General features: G+C 45.0%; 2 protein-coding genes across 4 annotated transcripts in view; one reads left to right on the top strand and one right to left on the bottom strand.

Moving 5' to 3' along the window:
• THEMIS2 (thymocyte selection associated family member 2) overlaps positions 1-16577 on the bottom strand; it is a 96834-nt gene that overhangs the window by 62906 nt on the left and 17351 nt on the right. For 2 of the 3 annotated variants that reach the window (XR_014170813.1, XR_014170814.1), the window contains exons 4-6: positions 15546-16576; positions 12333-12504; positions 9382-9768 (exon numbers count right to left, since the gene is read on the bottom strand). Coding sequence is in view for 1 of the 3 variants with exons in the window: in XM_081920667.1 (XP_081776793.1) it covers positions 9671-9768; positions 12333-12504; positions 15546-16576 (1301 nt within the window). In the remaining 2 variants the exon portion in view is untranslated. Of the gene's footprint in view, positions 1-8378; positions 9769-12332; positions 12505-15545; position 16577 lie in introns of those variants that run through there. The other variant, XM_081920667.1, reaches the window with a different exon arrangement.
• RPA2 (replication protein A2) lies at positions 12-8160 on the top strand. Its single transcript, XM_081920908.1, has 9 exons — positions 12-160; positions 2255-2346; positions 3181-3282; positions 3619-3732; positions 4306-4380; positions 5167-5280; positions 6066-6179; positions 7319-7413; positions 7514-8160. The coding sequence occupies exons 1-9, from the start codon at positions 142-144 to the stop codon at positions 7596-7598; spliced, it is 810 nt and encodes a 269-aa protein (XP_081777034.1). The 5' UTR covers positions 12-141; the 3' UTR covers positions 7599-8160.

Below are 16577 nucleotides of genomic sequence, written 5' to 3'. Positions count from 1 at the left end.
GCTCGTTTGGCGCGCTCGGGATGGGGCGGGGCGAGAGAGGGGAAGAGCCTGGTGAGGAAGAAGAAGAGCTCGTGGCGCCGCTTTCCCGCAACGGTCCCTCTCTCGGCGCGCGCTGCTCCTCCTCCTCCTCCTCCTCGCGGCATGTGGCTCGGCGGTGCCGGTGAGCGGCTGCGCGCGGTGCCCGTGCTTGTGGGGACCCGCCGTTCCGTGAAGGCGGCTGGCCAGGGAACGCCGCGGAGCCTCTTCCCCGGGGTGGGGGTTTCGGGCTCCCCCTCCTCCCTCGGGCCCCGCTTCTCCAAGCCCAGAGTTTGGGAGTCAACCCAAGTCTCCTCGACGTGCCTCGCCTCAGGCCTGCAAAACCCCGGCGAGGGAGGGGGGGGGGCACGGGAGCAGGCAGGATTTACGTGGGGGGAGGGGCAGAACCTCATTGAGTTGTTTTTTTAAAAAATGATTTAGGGCCTGTCCTCCCCCCTTGGCTATGTCCATAGAGGGGGGGGCAGTTTGGGGGCGGCACCCCTGAGCCACGGCTGGCTACCATGGGTAAACTAGGCAGCGTCCCCACCTTTTAGGAAGCCTCTTCCCTCCCCCCACAAGCAAGAAACAACCATTTGTGCAGCAGCTTCGCGCCTCCTTTATGCAACCAGCCAGCCTACGTCTTCTTTGTATTTAACATTGCATTGCATTCATTTCATTGTTAATATTAATTGCATTATTAATCCTATAAGGAAAAAGCTGTTAAACGTTGAGCAACACAGATAACTAGTGATACTGAGTCACAAGGTTGCTGGAGGAACTAAGACTCTTTTATTGGGGAAGTCATTTAACAAAATAGGAAGAGTGGAAAGGTACACAGATATTGGCACAGGAGCACGTGCATTGGGGTAAGAGATTCAACATGGCTCGACCGAGTTGCCAAGGGGCTGCTTAAAGCAACCAGAAGTAGCTTTCGTTCCCTTCTGAGTTCGTTTGGCTATGCAGGGCTGCCCTAACCACTAGGCAGGGTTGCTTGGTTCATGCCCAGAGAAAGCACCAATGCGTGTCCTGCATTACAGAGAGCAGTGGTGGGGGCTGTACTGTTGGAGAAGCTGGCCACTGATACTGCTGCTGCAGCATGCTTAGTGCTGGTATGGTAGGGCCAAAGGGGCATTTTCGTTTCTGGTGGCGGCAGCTGGGTGGCTACGCCTGCAAGGAAGGGAGATGGCTTTGGGGGAAGGCTTTGCTGTGCAGAACGTCCCACATTCAGCTTCCAAGGTAGGGCTGGGAGAGGTCCTCTGCCTTGAAACCCAGGATAGCTGCTGCTACCAGTCAGTGTGGACTGTACTGAGTTAGGTGGCTTAATGCCATGACTCTGGATGAGGACTCTTCCTCGGTTGCCTTCTTCCATACACTTCTGAGGCTTCAGTTCCTGCACCTGATGGCTTGGCTTTGCCAGGCAAAGTTGGGGGAGGTGGGGAAGATAATAAACCACCCAATCACCACCCCATGTCTCAGTAGGATTCGCATAATCACTTGAATGAAATTGTATGGACTCTCCTTCCTTGGAGGTTTTTAAGCAGAGGTTGGATGGCCATCTGTCATGGATGCTTTAGCTAAGATTCCAGCATTGCGGAGGCTTGGACTAGATGAGCCTTGGGTCCCTTCCAGCTCTATGGTTTTATTGAATTTTAATGAATTGGCGAGGTGGAGGTAAAAGGTGTATCAAAGTGGGAAGAGGGCAGCTCTGTATGTAAAATATCTGGGTGTGGAAGAGAATGTTGCGGGTGATCCTCAAAGACAGGTGTGTGGGTTAAAATGACTGGTGGGTCGTGCCTTCAACTCTTTCCCTTCTGCTCAGGTGTTTTGTCACCTACCTCTGGCCATGCAGCTTAGCTTAACTTTGCATATGAACCAGTGCTGCTTTGTTTATAAGTAATAAGCCAAGAACAAACCTTAGCTTCCATGGTTTGTGGAAAGAAAATTGGGTGCTGGTTCACATGTAATGTGAAGCCAAGTTTTGTGAGTAAGCTGTGGTTTATTTCTGACCATGGCTATCAGTGAACCAGGGCAGTGTGGTGGGCTTCTTTGGGGTTTCTTGGCAGCTGCAACTAATGGCTTCTAGGATCCTTGTATCTATCAACTCTCTCTAAAGTGTTCTGTGACTTGTTTCATAGATTTTGCTCCATTCACTTGGATGTCTTTTGCTCTTTTTAAGTTCAGTGACCTAACAGTGTGAAAATAGCTTTGCAACTTATTTTTATTCTGATCTCATTCCCAGGTGGCTATGACAATAGTTATGGTGGTAGTGGATATACACAATCACCTGGAGGGTTTGCATCACCTTCAGCAACCCAAGGCGAAAGAAAATCGGTACGTAACTTGCCTGTAACAAGTGAGGACTGTTACACTTCTGAAATTTTATTATTATTATTTGCTTCACTTCTGAAAGAGTTGTCGTATCAGTTTCATAGAATGAAATGCACTTTGTTACAGAAATAATGTTTGGATCACAACTGTTCACCTCATCTGAGGACAGAGCTGAATTTGCTGCTCCTAGGCTTACCTATTGCCCTTGGATGTAGTGGTGCAGATATTGTTCCATCACTACTGTTGAAGTTAGAGTCAATTGCTAGTCTGATTGGTGTCTATATTTGGAATGGGCTAGGACAGTATCTTGTTCTTTGCCTCGGGCAGCAAAATGTCTTGTGTGGGCCAGTTGTGCTGTACTGGTCCTAATGACTCATTAGTATGTTTATTTTATGTGCAAGTTTTAATAGCTGGCTTCTTAGTGTATAACAGTTATAATAGTTAGCACCACAAAAATCCCGTTCTCTTGAAGCTAGAAATTGACATTTTAACATTTAAACTTGATAATGGCATTCTTAATTTATGTGGAAAGAGGTAAACCGTTATTTCTATTGGAGGCAGTTTATCTGTGGATCATATTTTAGGAAATTTTTTACAGGCTTTGTAGTTTGTTACGCATTCATTTTAATTGTTTGCAGTGATCCATAGCAGCACAATGATAATTAATTAGAACACTTTTACTACTCTTGCTTATTTTTATAAAAGTTTCTCATTTCTTCCTCTAAGTATTCTTGCTGTTATGTGTATATATTTTTTTAAAGCTGCAACAAAACTTGTTAATTTTCTTTTCAAAGAGCAAGTTCCTGAAGATGAAAATTTTAAAATATGTCTTTGCAGAGGTCAAGATCACAAAATATTGTTCCCTGCACAGTGTCCCAGTTACTTTCTGCTGAGCAGGTAGATGATGCTTTCAGGGTCCGAGATGTTGAGCTTTCACAGGTAAGCTGGCCAGCCACACTGCTGTATATTGTTCTGGGATTAAGGAAATCTGTCATGTTCCAACCTGGATTGTTTTACTAAAGTACTCCTCAGAATTTCCCTACCTGCTTCCTTAAATCGAGCATTCTTCTCAATCATGAGACATCTCTGCTGGTTGTGGCAAAGTATTATTCATTTGGGGTGGACAGATTTGTGGGCAGTAGTTAATAACATATAGAATGTTACATTATTTGACTAAATGCTCTTGAGATGCTCTTGAGATAGTTTCTAAGCTTGTGATACAACTTGAAGCTAGAGGTTGTGTCATTAAGAAATGTCATCTGTTTCTCTGTGCAGGTCATTGTTGTTGGCATAATCAGGCAAGCAGAAAAAGCCCCAACAAACATTCTCTACAAAGTGGATGACATGACCGCAGCCCCGATGGATGTCAGACAGTGGGTCGATGCAGATGTAAATATCAGTTTGTCTAAACTAAGAGAGCCAGCATAATGTTATAGTTAGACTAGAACTGGGGAGACTTGGTGGTAGGAGACTTGCCTGGCATCTTACCTTTCCCTCCTTTTCCTGTGCAGCAGAAGTAGAATACATAATTTAAAATAGCTAAGTAGTTCAGATTTGCTTGATTGAATTATTAATGCAAGTTGAATAGAATTTGACTTCATTTGGTGCAGAATTTTTTAATTTGGGCTAGTGTCTGCCCAGTCCCTGCCCATTATTATTCCACAGGTTTGTGATCAGGCAATGATATATTCTTGCTTGTACCCATTGCAGCAGAAAAACTTGTAGGGAAGCAGTCATAAAAACAAGAGGAGCCCTTCTGATTGGACTATGCAAACTATTGACATCTCTAACTGTGCCATAATTATGAAAAAGTGAAAAATTGTGTTTTGAATGGCTTTACTCATATTGTTGTATGGATTATATATGATGGTTGTTAAAGTTAAAACACTTTCTCAAATTTGATTACCAAATTGCTGGTAAAGGCCAATAAACCACTATCCTATTCTCAATTTTATTATACAGGAGGCAGGCAGTGAGAATGTTGTGGTGCCTCCTGGAACGTATGTGAAAGTTCTAGGCCATCTGCGATCTTTCCAGGTAAGAAGACAAGATTATCCATTACTAATATTACTCTTCCCTCCCACACACCAAAAGGACTAATCCTTGCTATACAGAGTCCTGTTCATTTTTTGTGTGAATTACTCAAGTAGGAAGGATCTGTGCTCCTGTGAAATCAGTCCTTGATACTTAATTCAAAATGTGTTCCTCCTTGGTTGGGAATTGTATTGTATTTAGTTTATTAGTAGATACACTCTAGCTTCGTTGCGATGGAAGACATGCTTCCAAGCCTAATATACTCCTCCCCATTTCATTCACCGCTATATAAAATATAGTGTCCGAACAAGTGGATTTGGCATATGTGAAAACAATATTCCTTCTAGAGAGAGAATATGATTTGTCAACTTCTGGTGTACCAAATTCATTATAATTCTTTGAAAATGTTGATTAGGAGTGGTTCATTTACCAATGTATTATTGGATGCAGAAGACTCTTTAAAATGTGGGGCTAGTCAGCCGAATGCTGAAAATTTGAGCTTTGGCTTTAAAAGGGAGGGTGAAAGTTTCTTAAGATCATGAACATAATTAGGAAAATGCACTCTGCCATTGTTTTTAGATGCCACTAAAATTAGCAGGGAGCACATTTACATTTTTTTTAAAAGTTTGTTTCCCCCTATCACTAATGTAAAAAATTTAGAAGCTAACATTTTATCTGTAAGTTGCCTTGAGTCCCTGCCAGGAAAAAGGCAGGGTATAAATAAATATATAATAGTAATACCTGGGCAATAACTGTTCAATGAGATGTCACTTGTTTCCTTTATCACAGAACAAGAAGAGCCTGGTTGCATTCAAGATCCTGCCGCTTGAAGATATGAACGAATTTACCACGCACCTGCTTGAAGTCGTAAATGCCCATATGATCCTCAGAAAAGGCAATATGGTACATGTAGAAACGAGGTGCACACTAACCCTTTCATGGAGGGCAGACAACTTTGAAACATTTGATTGAGCAGCACAGAAAGTGTTAGCAAGCAGGAGGTTTGCACTGGCACAGCCAGAGGTGCCTTGGGTCTTTTTCAGTGGCACAGACAACCTCCCAACAACCCTATCCTTTAGAACAGGGGTCTGCAACCCGCAGCTCCGGAGCTGCATGTGGCTCTTTTACAGCTTTGCCGCAGCTCCGGGGCAGATACTAGCGAGGGGAGGAGGCGCATTGTGTGCCCCGACACTCCCCATTGTGTCAGGCGCTGTACTGGCTGTGATGTCGCATGGGGGCGGTGCGTGCGTTAGTCATGCACCGTCCCGACGTCGCCCGCCCGCTACATTGTAAGGGGCATGTAAGCTGGTCACTGCATTGAAAGGGGGCATGTACCCTGGTCACTGTTTTGAAGGGGAGTGAAGAACACACACACACAAAAAGGTAACTTGTTAATTTAACGTTTATTTCTATGAGGAGGAGTAATTCTGAGGGGTCAAACAAAGAAATAATAAAAAAGTGACAAAAAAGTTATTTTTATAATGACGGGTTTTGCGGCTCCCAGGTTTTTTTTTTCTTCGGAAACGGGTCCAAGTGGCTCTTTTTGTCTTAAAGGTTGCAGACCCCTGCTTTGGAATCTTGTAGTTGCCTTTCAAATGTTTTTCCCCAGTTCTAAAACTTCTAATTTCACACCTGTAGTATTATATAATAACCAAAGTTGGTGGTTGTTCCTTTTCCATGTATCTTAGCCCATGTCAATGAAGATGCCGCAACCAGTTGGTTTGATGGGGATGGGCAACACGTCAAGCTATGGAGGAAATGGCGCCTTGCCAGTGAGTGGGCTCACAGCACACCAAACTCAGGTATGCATAAGGATGACAGGACAATTCTGGGCAGCGTGTCAGATTTCTTGTATCTCGGTCTTCCAGTGACTGCTTTGTCTGAGGTCTTGGCATCTGGGTCACTCCTGGCTTCGAACTCATTGCTTTCAGCCCCTATATCTACAGAGGCAGCAGTCTGACTGCTTCTTCTGAGTTTCTGTCATGCACACAATTTATTGTACTTCGGGAATTTGCCGTACAGTCTAGTCATAAATGTAGTGGGTGATAACCAATTCTAGTCATGCTAAGACTAGCCCTTTCAGTGGGTCTACTCATGAGTAAGACTAACATTAGATATCAAGCAACATAAAACACTAAAGCAGCCTTCTAGGAGTGACTGTTGGCTGTTTAGAAAGTGGGGAACTTCCCTGACTGGGAAAAACAAAACCCTAAGAATGTACTGAATTGCAACAGAGGAGATGCACATATGCTAGGGCCTTGCTTCTTCTTTTTCATGTAAACATTGCTTAGGGTAGAGTAAAAACACTTCTTGCTGTGTTCTTCCCCTGGGATCAAGTACAGAAAGCTGCATATGAATTATTAATTCTGTCAAAATGCCCCAATTACTTTTGCAAAATTATTGTTAAAAATACATATTATTTCCAACATTTATTTTTGATCGTTTCTATTTTGTCTTTTTGTTAATAATCAAGGCAGCTAAATAAAAAATGAATATGATCAGCTAAAATGTTATAATTTGATGTGACAGTGACAAACACACAGTAATAGTATGAAATACCAAACCATCCATCATAGTATAAAAAGAATAATATCAGAATAAAATCCTGTTTGGATCATAGCTTGCTAAAGACCTTCCTGAAGAGGAAGGCCTTGAATTGTTCTCTAAAAATGTGCAAGTAGTCTTTGTCAGTAGTAGTTTAACCTCTTTATTATCAGTTAAAGTTAGTATATTAATCCACTGCTGAACGTTGATTTGCTTTTGCTACACCTCTGTTTAGAATTTCAGCAGTTATGTTCATCATGACAACAGGAGGAATAACATTCTTAAAATTGTGATGTGCATTGAATGTATTTCTTAAAGCAGATCAAATATTAGTCTTGGAAGTCTATACTGCACTGCTATTTGTGTTTGGGTAACACTGTTTTATTTTGTGTTCAAGATTCTGAATTTGATTAAAAGCTCCACATCTGCTGAGGGGATAAGTCTTCAGGATCTGCAGTCCCAGTTGCGTAGTATTAATCTGCCAACACTGAAGTACGTATATATAGGCAGCCTAGGCTTTTGAAAGGAGAACTTACCCAGTGTTTATCTCAATTTTCCAACCGGATCTTTTATTTCTTGTTCTCTTTTCCAGGAAAGCTGTTGAATTTCTTAGCAGCGAGGGACATATCTATTCCACTATTGATGATGAACACTTTAAATCTACAGATGCCGATTAATGCTTTGTTTAGATATAATACCTTGGTCTAGTAAATTGTTAGACCAAGATCATCATATCTGAACTGAGCTGAAGTGTCCTTTGAATTTGACTGTTATGGAATAAGTGGTTTCTGCCCAGATCAACCATCAGATGATAATGCAGAAGTGACAACAAGCTGTACATTTATAGAAGGTAGTATCTTTATCTGTTGATGGTGAACTTAGTATTCTGGATAGACATAAGTAGTGCACAAATTTATAATAGTATTAAGGATACACAAGCAAGTGTATGTATTTCAGAAGAGAAAAATGGGCTTGATGGGAAGAACATACAAACTTATAAGTCTTTGAGCGTGTTATATTTTGGGCAATTTTGGAAGTGATCACTCCACCCAGCTGTGACCCTTGACTGGTTGCCATGGTTTGGAAATGGCATGTCAGATTTCTCTATAGGTAGAAGAAAAATGCTTAGAGTTGTATTTTTTTAAATTCTGAACACGTCTGTTCCCCACTGCACTTTGAATGCCAAGTAGCCTTTTTTCAAGAAATATTTCCTATCTCAATAAAGCTATTTTTATTTTGCATCAATGTTTCTTTGTCTTTTGTTGAGAATAGTTGATCATGCAATTACTATATATAGCTAACGCAAGGGTGGGGAACTTCTCGGTCTGGGGGACTCTGGAATCTAGCGTGGCATATATACTTTACTGCAGTACTGATAAGACCTAAAAGCTAGGCTTTTTTTAGTGTGGCATAAAAAGTAGTTCAGTGACATTAAAAAAGAAAGTCAGTCAAGCCTCAAAATTTAACCACCACTTGCATTTTAGTTACGCTAAAATAGACCGTTGTCAATACACAATGCAAATGCAACTGTGCAGTTTTGAAATAGGCAAAAGTCTTATGTTGAAACCCTTAACATATTTGTGTTCCCAGTACACTGGTAAAAAAACAGCTGCATTTGAATTGCAGGCCCATATCATTTTATGCTTTAGCACTTTTTTTTTAATGGTAGCTCTTAGGCCCCAGAAATGTCATCTCCAAGGGAGTCTGGCAGCCCAGATAGGAGGGACCCCTTATAGTTTCTATGTACTGCATTGTGTTTGGCATGGTTGCTTTTTGCCTAAGGTTACCACATTTTTTTTCGATGAATCTGGGGACTCTTTCCAACTTTAATGGATTTTGTATGGGGACTGATTGGTAAATCTGGGGACTGTCCCCGGGAAATGGGGACATCTGGTAACCTTATTCTAGCCTAACGTCAGGTCCTCATTTTACTGTAAGGGTGGGGACAGGCGACAGTACTCTTAAAAACCCTCTTTGTTGCCAAAGCTAAGTCTCCTGAAAGAAGGAGATTGCAGTTTCCTCACCCTGGGTGGTCTTTGGTAATGTTGATTCCTTGCAGTGCTGGTGACTTATTTTGGAACCAGACTTCCTTTAGGTAAAGCATAAGGACACATGTGAGGCTCCAAAGACCACATTTCATACGTTGTGCTTTCTTCAGAATGGAGAAAGTGGTCATGGTCTGCCAGTTTGGGGCTTGGAAGTTATAATTACAGTCACACACAGTCTCTCCTGGCACTGGGCTCAAAAGTGAGGCTGCTGCTGGGCAGAAATAATGGGAAAAGAACGAGCAGCTTGTTATAGTGGCCAGTGGCCTAGGGATGGACAAATCTGTTTCTGGTGTAATTTCACAAGTGTTCTTTCGCAAGTCCATTCTTAACACATTTCTACATCAACCTCTGAACACGAATGCACACGAAAGCTCATACTAATAACAAACTTAGTTGGCCTCTAAGGTGCTACTGGAAGGAATTTTTATTTTATTTTGTTTCGACTATGGCAGACCAACACGGCTACCTACCTGTAACTAGAACCTCTGAACCTGGTTATCTGAATATGTATTTGAGCTCAGGGTCCATAAATTCAGTGAAATGTGCAGTATGACATTCTGATTGGTGTATTAGTCCAGAAAGTGTAAAGTTGATCTGTTTGCTTAAAAATACAGAATTCCCCTCATTCCTGAACTGGCTCTGACCATAGAAGTGGGGAACGAAAGACCTAGCCTAGCACTGTGGCTTTGTAGACAGGTATCTCAGTGTTTAATAACAGCTCTTTGCAGTTTGGAAGTCATTTCATAAACCTCCTTAACTTCTTCATAGTCATGATCCGAATCATCACTGAAAGCTGTGCCTGAAAAATAATTCATGTAAAATATTTATTATATCCCACTATGGTACTAATGGCTGTGTCTTGCCTAGTCTAGCTAGTTGGCAGTTCAGACAGGAAATATAACACAGGACCTTGGATCATGATTTAAAGAGCATAGCTGTCAACCTTCCTTTTTTGCGGGAAATTCCCTTATTTCAGTGCCATTTCCCGCTGCTATCCCAGATTGTTAGATATCCCATAGACTCCCTGGGACAGGTGAGGCTGCTGATCCCTTATTTCAAATCTGAATGTTGACAGCGATGTTTAAAGAGGCATATAAGGATCACGTGCCATATGAGCCTAAAAAAATGAGTTTGACACCTGTACACCCAGCATGAACTTAGGCCTTCAGATTCCTGCAGCAGGAACTTCACTCACTATTCCCCACAAGCAGCCCTGGTCAGCATAAATGGGTAAATTATTTTATAACACTGAGGCAGGTGAAGAAGGATAATGTTGCCTCAGCAAGAATGTGAAGCCAGGTCTCTCTCAGGCTATGTCTAGTACTCTATCATCAATACACTGAAGGGAGTCATGCAATTAATACAAATAATTTTTATCTACTTATTCTGTTGTCCTAGTGTTGATATCCAGGGACTTGCAGGTGAAGACCTCTACTGTTGATTCCATTCATTTCTAAGATTGCTTGCTGCTAAACTACATTATAATTTAAAACTCCATTCTAATCTCTGATGCACAAGGTTTCCCCTTATTGAATACAGGTGCAATTGGAACAGTTTACTTGTTAAGGTGTGTCCATCCTTTTCATAATTTCTTGGGAGTACCGTATTTTTCGCTCTATAGGACGCACTTTTTCCCCTTCAAAAATGAAGGGGAAATGTGTGTGCGTCCTATGGAGCGAAGACACCATAGCCCCGCGACCCTCTCCCGGTTGGAGAGGTGATGCGCGGCTCAGGCAGGTGCCTCCATAGCCGCGCGTCACCTCTCCAGCCGGGAGAGCGCGCGCGGAGCTAAAGCAGCCCCCCCGCGACCCTCTCCCGGCTGGAGAGGCGACGCGCGGCTCTGGCAGGAGCCTCCATAACTGCGCCGTCACCTCTCCAGCCGGGAGAGCGCGCGCGGCGCTAAAACAGCCCCTCGCGACCCTCTCCCGGCTGGAGAGGCGACGCGCGGCTCTGGCAGGAGCCTCCATAGCCTCGCGTCACCTCTCCAGCCGGGAGAGCGCGCGCGGAGCTAAAGCAGCCCCCCCGCGACCCTCTCCCGGCTGGAGAGGCGACGCGCGGCTATGGCAGGAGCCTCAATAACCGCGCGTCACCTCTCCAGCCCGGAGAGCGCGCGCGGAGCTAAAGCAGCCCCTCGCGACCCTCTCCCGGCTGGAGAGGTGACGCGCGGCTCTGGCAGGAGCCTCCATAACCGCGCGTCACCTCTCCAGCCGGGAGAGCGCGCGCAGAGCTAAAGCAGCCCCTCGCGACCCTCTCCTGGCTGGAGAGGTGACACGCGGCTATGGCAGGAGCCTCCATAGCCGCGCATCACCTCTCCAGCCAGGAGAGCGCGCGTGGGACTAAAGCAGCCCCTCGCGACCCTCTCCCGGCTGGAGAAGTGACGCGTGACTATGGCAGCAGCCTCTCCGCTGCGCCTTTCCGCTGCTCCCAGACCTGCTCTTTGGGGCTGGTGGTGGGCTTCCCCCCGCCAGCCCCAAAGAGCAGGTCGAAAGGAACCTGAAGCCAGGAGAGCGAGAGGGGTCGGTGCGCACTGACCCCTCTAGCTCTCCAGGCTTCCAAGGTAGCCGCCTGAACGCGCCTTAAACGGCACCTTGTTTTAGAGCGGGAAAACAAGAGGGGGAAAATTCTCCCTCTCTCTGCGCAGCGCTTCCTGCCGCTTTGCTGAAGGGGCACTGGTCAGAGAGCGGAAGAATTTTTTTCCCTTGTTCTCCCCCCTCTAAAACAAGGTGCGTCCTATTGTCCGGTGCGTCCTATGGTGCGAAAAATACGGTAATCTGATTTCATAGGTTCAATTTCTAAACCATTTGCATTTCTAATTGATTCAGTCTTGCAATGATATTTATCATTAGAAGTACTAGCATTCAGCCTCTTCTTGGACTTTTATCCTCATTTTCTCAGCATCTGTGCTAGTCTGGCAAACTGCACCCCTGTGCTCCCAATCCATCTATTCTGACTAGGGTCTTTCACGTCATCTGCTATGTGATCTTTTAACTGCAGCTAACCGGAATTGACAAGAGCATATGCTCTTTTGAGTTATGGTCCCTTTCCCACTTAGCCTGTTTGCTCCCCTTTCCAGAGAATACTGAGCTAATGATTTGGGAGATCTAGGGAGAATTTGATTGGTTTGATATGTTCAGTGCCTTCACTGTAATTCAGAGCTGAGGAACCTCAGGCCCAGGGGCCAAATGCAGCCCTCTAAGCCTTACTGTCTGGCTCTGGGCAATCTACCCAGGCCAGAGCCCTCTCTAGGCTAGCTTCTTACTCAACAAAGTATTCACTGCTCCACCCACTTTTTCCTTTGGCCCTTGGGCTGAACAAGGTTCCCCACCCATGCTGTAGTTGTTCACAAGCAAAAAGTAATTATACCTGTGGTTTGTTTCCCGGGATTAGAACACTCCTGGAATCTTTGACATTCGCATTCCATGGTGTACTCATTAAGATTGTTCAGGACACTCCCACTTGCGCCTGTTTGCTTAGGTCCGGAGAAGGGAAGTTTTACAGGCTCTCTAGATGTGCTGCTTGACTTGCCAGAAGGTAACTGGTACAGGAAAACAGAACAAGTATTTTTTTCCCCTGAAGGCAATTTATATCTTAAGATGCTAAGACCAGTTTAGCAAACCTACTCAAAACCCAGCCCTTAACTTCTGTCTTTAAGAAGGAAACTTAATGATTGCTTCAGAAGCCAGTGGGATAAGCTAGGTAAAGGTAAAGGGACCCCTGAACATTAGGTCCAGTCGTGGCCGACTCTGGGGTTGCGGCGCTCATCTCGCTTTATTGGCCGAGGGAGCTGGCGTACAGCTTCCGGGTCATGTGGCCAGCATGACTAAGCCGCTTCTGGTGAACCAGAGCAGCACACGGAAACACCGTTTACCTTCCCGCCGGAGAGGTACCTATTTATCTACTTGCACTTTGACGTGCTTTTGAATTGCTAGGTTGGCAGGAGCAGGGACCAAGCAACAGAAACTCATCCCGTTGCGGGGATTCAAATCACCAACCTTCTGATCGGCAAGTCCTAGGTTCTGTGGTTTAACCCACAGCGCCACCCACGCCCCTGTGGGATAAGCTACTGCACAGTAAATAAGCAGAGGCTAGCAGGCTAAGAAGAATCTTTTAGCAGTGTGTTAATAGTTGAGGGCAGAGCTGGATTTTGTGGAAAGTGCCCTCCTAGAGTGCCAAAGTGGGAAGTGGGTGTCTGGCTCAGGAAGCAAGGTGGTGGGGTTGAGGTAGGGCTCCTGTGTAGTTAGTTAATTTTACACTTAACTGAATGGTCTTATCAGGGGTGGATGCTTAAGATAGTAATGTGTATTACAGTCATACCTCATGTTACGTTTGCTTCAGGTTGCACGTTTTCAGGTTGCGTCCCACAGTGACCCGGAAGTACCAGAAAGGGTTACTTCCAGGTTTCACCACTTGCGCATGCGCAGACGCACAAAATGATGTCACGCGCATTTGCTGAAACGGCGAGTTGTGACCTGCGCATACTCAGACGTCGGTTGCATTCTTTTCAGGTTGCGAACGGGCCTCCAGAACGGATCCCGTTCGCAACCAGAGGTACCACTGTACTTCCTGGACTTCAAATGGCCTTACAGGGGTTGAAGTTATTACTTTGCATAACTGTTGTTGGACCATTCCTGTTTATTGTGTTGAGCCATCTACCCTGCCATCCTCTGTACTGTCAGAAAGTCAGAACGAACTTTCTGAGCGTAAACACTGTTAGACAGTGGAACGGTTTCCCTTGAGAGGTTGTGGACTCTACTTCCTTGGAAGTTTTTAAGCAGAGGTTGGGTGAACATTGTCATGAATGCTTTAGTTGAGATTCCTGCATTGTGGGGGGTTGGGGACTAGACTATCCCCTTTGTCCCATCCAACTCTATGGTTCTATGATTGTATGATTCCATTATTCTAAGTCTTAACCAGATGTTGCTCTTGCTGGCCACCTTCTGTCTACTCAGCTATCCCCTCAACAGCTGAGATAAATAATACAAACATTTAATCTTATTTTGTCAAGTTGGCAACTCTGACCTGCATGGCCAATATTGTACTAACATTCCTTTTCTTTCTTTTTTAATTCACTGGAAAAATGATAAAAGGTAAAGATACCCCTGCCCATACGGGCCAGTCGTGTCCGACTCTAGGGTTGCGTGCTCATCTCGCTCTAGAGGCCGTGAGCCAGCGCTGTCCGAAGACACTTCCGGATCACGTGGCCAGCGTGACGAAGCTGCAGCTGGCGAGCCAGCACCAGGGCAGCACACGGAAACGCCGTTTATCTTCCTGCTATAAAGCGGTCCCTATTTATCTACTTGCACTTAAGAGTGCTTTCGAACTGCTAGGTGGGCAGGAGCAGAGACCGGATGACGGGAGCTCACCCCGCCGCGGGGATTCGAACCGCCGACCATACTATCTGCAAGTCCTAGGCATTGAGGTTTTACCCACAGCGCCACCAGCGTCCATGGATATCCATGATATCCATAACAAATCAGTGGGTGGCAGGGGGCGAGCACAATTGTGATTAGATCCATGCATGCAAAGTTAGTACCTTGTGTTAGGAATTAATCATTCATTCAACTCATGCATCCAAGTCATGAAATGGGCCACCTATACAATTTTTTTAAAGCTATTCAGAAGTTGAACAAATGGAAGAGGGGAATCAAAAGGCACAACTTGTTGGGAGACATAACTAGGTTTGGAGATGGTTCTGCCCTTACATCAGTATTATTTTGTCTGCTCCTAGGGACAGCACACAATTTGGCTTTCCCAATCTTTCAATATGATGAAACTGGTTCTGAACGAGTGAGGGTTATCTTTGTTCATTTTTAGATTATGTGTACCTGTGTTGTGGCAGACACAATTTTAGAAGAAGCATTCCCAAATGAAAGAATGCCTCTTCTGAGATACCTGCAATCTATAAACTTTTAAGGCCACAAAATACAAATAAGTATTATTTGTTTAAAAACTTGCTGGCTTATTAAGCAGTGGCAACAAGCTGTGCTATCATAATGATTAAGTAAATGATAATTTTAGGTTATATTTTAGTGGCCAAGTTTTAATTTATATATTTTTTAACTTGCTATATCTGTATTGTCCCTGCTATACCTAATTGCAAATTCAAATGTATCCCTATTGTGTTTTATGACTTCCTTGATACTGTGGGCTGGAACTGGTCTGTGACCGAAATAATAAATTCAATCAGTGGCACCTCTTTCATCAGTCAGTTTTTTGGAAATGCATTACAGTGGTACCTTGGTTTACGAACTTAATCTGTTCCGGAAGTCCGTTCTTAAACCAAAGCGTTCTTAAACCAAGGTGTGCTTTCTCATAGAAGCAGGGGACTCAATTTACAAATGGAACACACTCAACAAGAAGCAAAACATGTTCTTATTCCAAGTTAAAGTTCACAAACCAAAACACCCACTTCCGGGTTTGCAGTGTTCTTCATCCAAGTTGTTCATAAACTAAGCTGTTCTTAAGCCAAGGTACCACTATAGTTGACTAAATGGTTCCAGTTCTAGTATTTAATGCTTTGCACAAACACATCCTGCCCCTGCTGTATTTCTCTAATTCTCCCGTATTCCTTATTACCTTAGATGTTTCTGCTGCATTCTTCTCTCCTCCTTTGGCCTTTCTGAGGTCCATGTTGCACCTGGAGTCCTTTCGCTTTGGAGGTCTCGGAGGTGCTGATGCATTGCTGGGGAGTAACTTTAGCAAACGATAATAAAAGGCCTCTGTCAACTCTTCCACCGCCGGACTGGAAGTGGGAGGGGTGGCCTTTGCTGGTCCTCCAGTGAAGAAGAGAGACATGTCCAACCACTGTGGAGGAATGTCAAAGGTGAGAGCTGGCTCCTTAGCCAGGCTGATGGTGAGAAATTGCAAGTCGATCCTGGCCTCCAGGGTCAGGACAGAGGAGCAGCCTATAGGATCAGAGGCACAGTCAGTGCTAAGCACCTTGACCTCACAGGGCAGCTGCAGGTGCTCCACTGCCTCAGAGATGGTATATTTCCGGCTGTCACGGACATCCTCTACAAAGCCAGCTTCCAGGAACAGGGGCACATGGATTTGCTCTCTGTCCTCATCTCCATTGTCCCTGCAGCACACAAGCATGTCCATGGCTGAAGGCTTGTTGGCTCTCGTGACCCACAGCACCTCTAGCCGGTCTCCTACACTGAACAAAGGAAATTCCCCTTCGCTGGTCTCACAGTCCTTGGTGACAACGACCTGCAGTTTCTTGGCTGTGGCTAAACTGAGGGCCAGCTCTGAAGTGCAGCTAAATCGGCGTGGGCATCGGCGAAAGCGGCCTTGGTAGCTGCTGGAGAGAAGGAAGTAGCAGGTCCGGGTCTTGCCTTTGCGAGAAGAGGCCAGGACCCTCCATGCTGAGGACTTGCTGTGGATGTGAATCTGGCAGCCCTTCTGTAGGTGGGAGAACCAGTCGCTCTGGAAGACAGGTAGGCTCTCTGGGGCCTCAAGGATCTCTGCCTCCGCTGGCAGGGCTTCCTCCATTGCCAGAACCTCGCTGAGCATCAGCGGCTTAATAAAGTGGATGTGCCGTGACTCCTTGGTGACGTCGACCACCTCTACATCCAGGGTAGAGTTGATTTGCACAACGTCATTTCGAAC

The sequence above is a fragment of the Podarcis melisellensis genome (genome assembly GCF_964234715.1).
Source record: "Podarcis melisellensis genome assembly, chromosome: 8".
Classification (NCBI taxonomy): domain Eukaryota; kingdom Metazoa; phylum Chordata; class Lepidosauria; order Squamata; family Lacertidae; genus Podarcis; species Podarcis melisellensis.
The sequence above is the reverse complement of the archived record's forward strand: the minus strand, read 5'-3'. Positions and strand labels throughout refer to the sequence as shown.

Bases quoted from the DNA above. Each gene is read 5' to 3' on its own strand.
- RPA2 (XM_081920908.1), top strand. The intron at 3,733-4,305 runs GTAAATATCAGT...TTTATTATACAG, and splicing joins GACAGTGGGTCGATGCAGAT to GAGGCAGGCAGTGAGAATGT. The intron at 7,414-7,513 runs GTACGTATATAT...TCTCTTTTCCAG, and splicing joins ATTAATCTGCCAACACTGAA to GAAAGCTGTTGAATTTCTTA.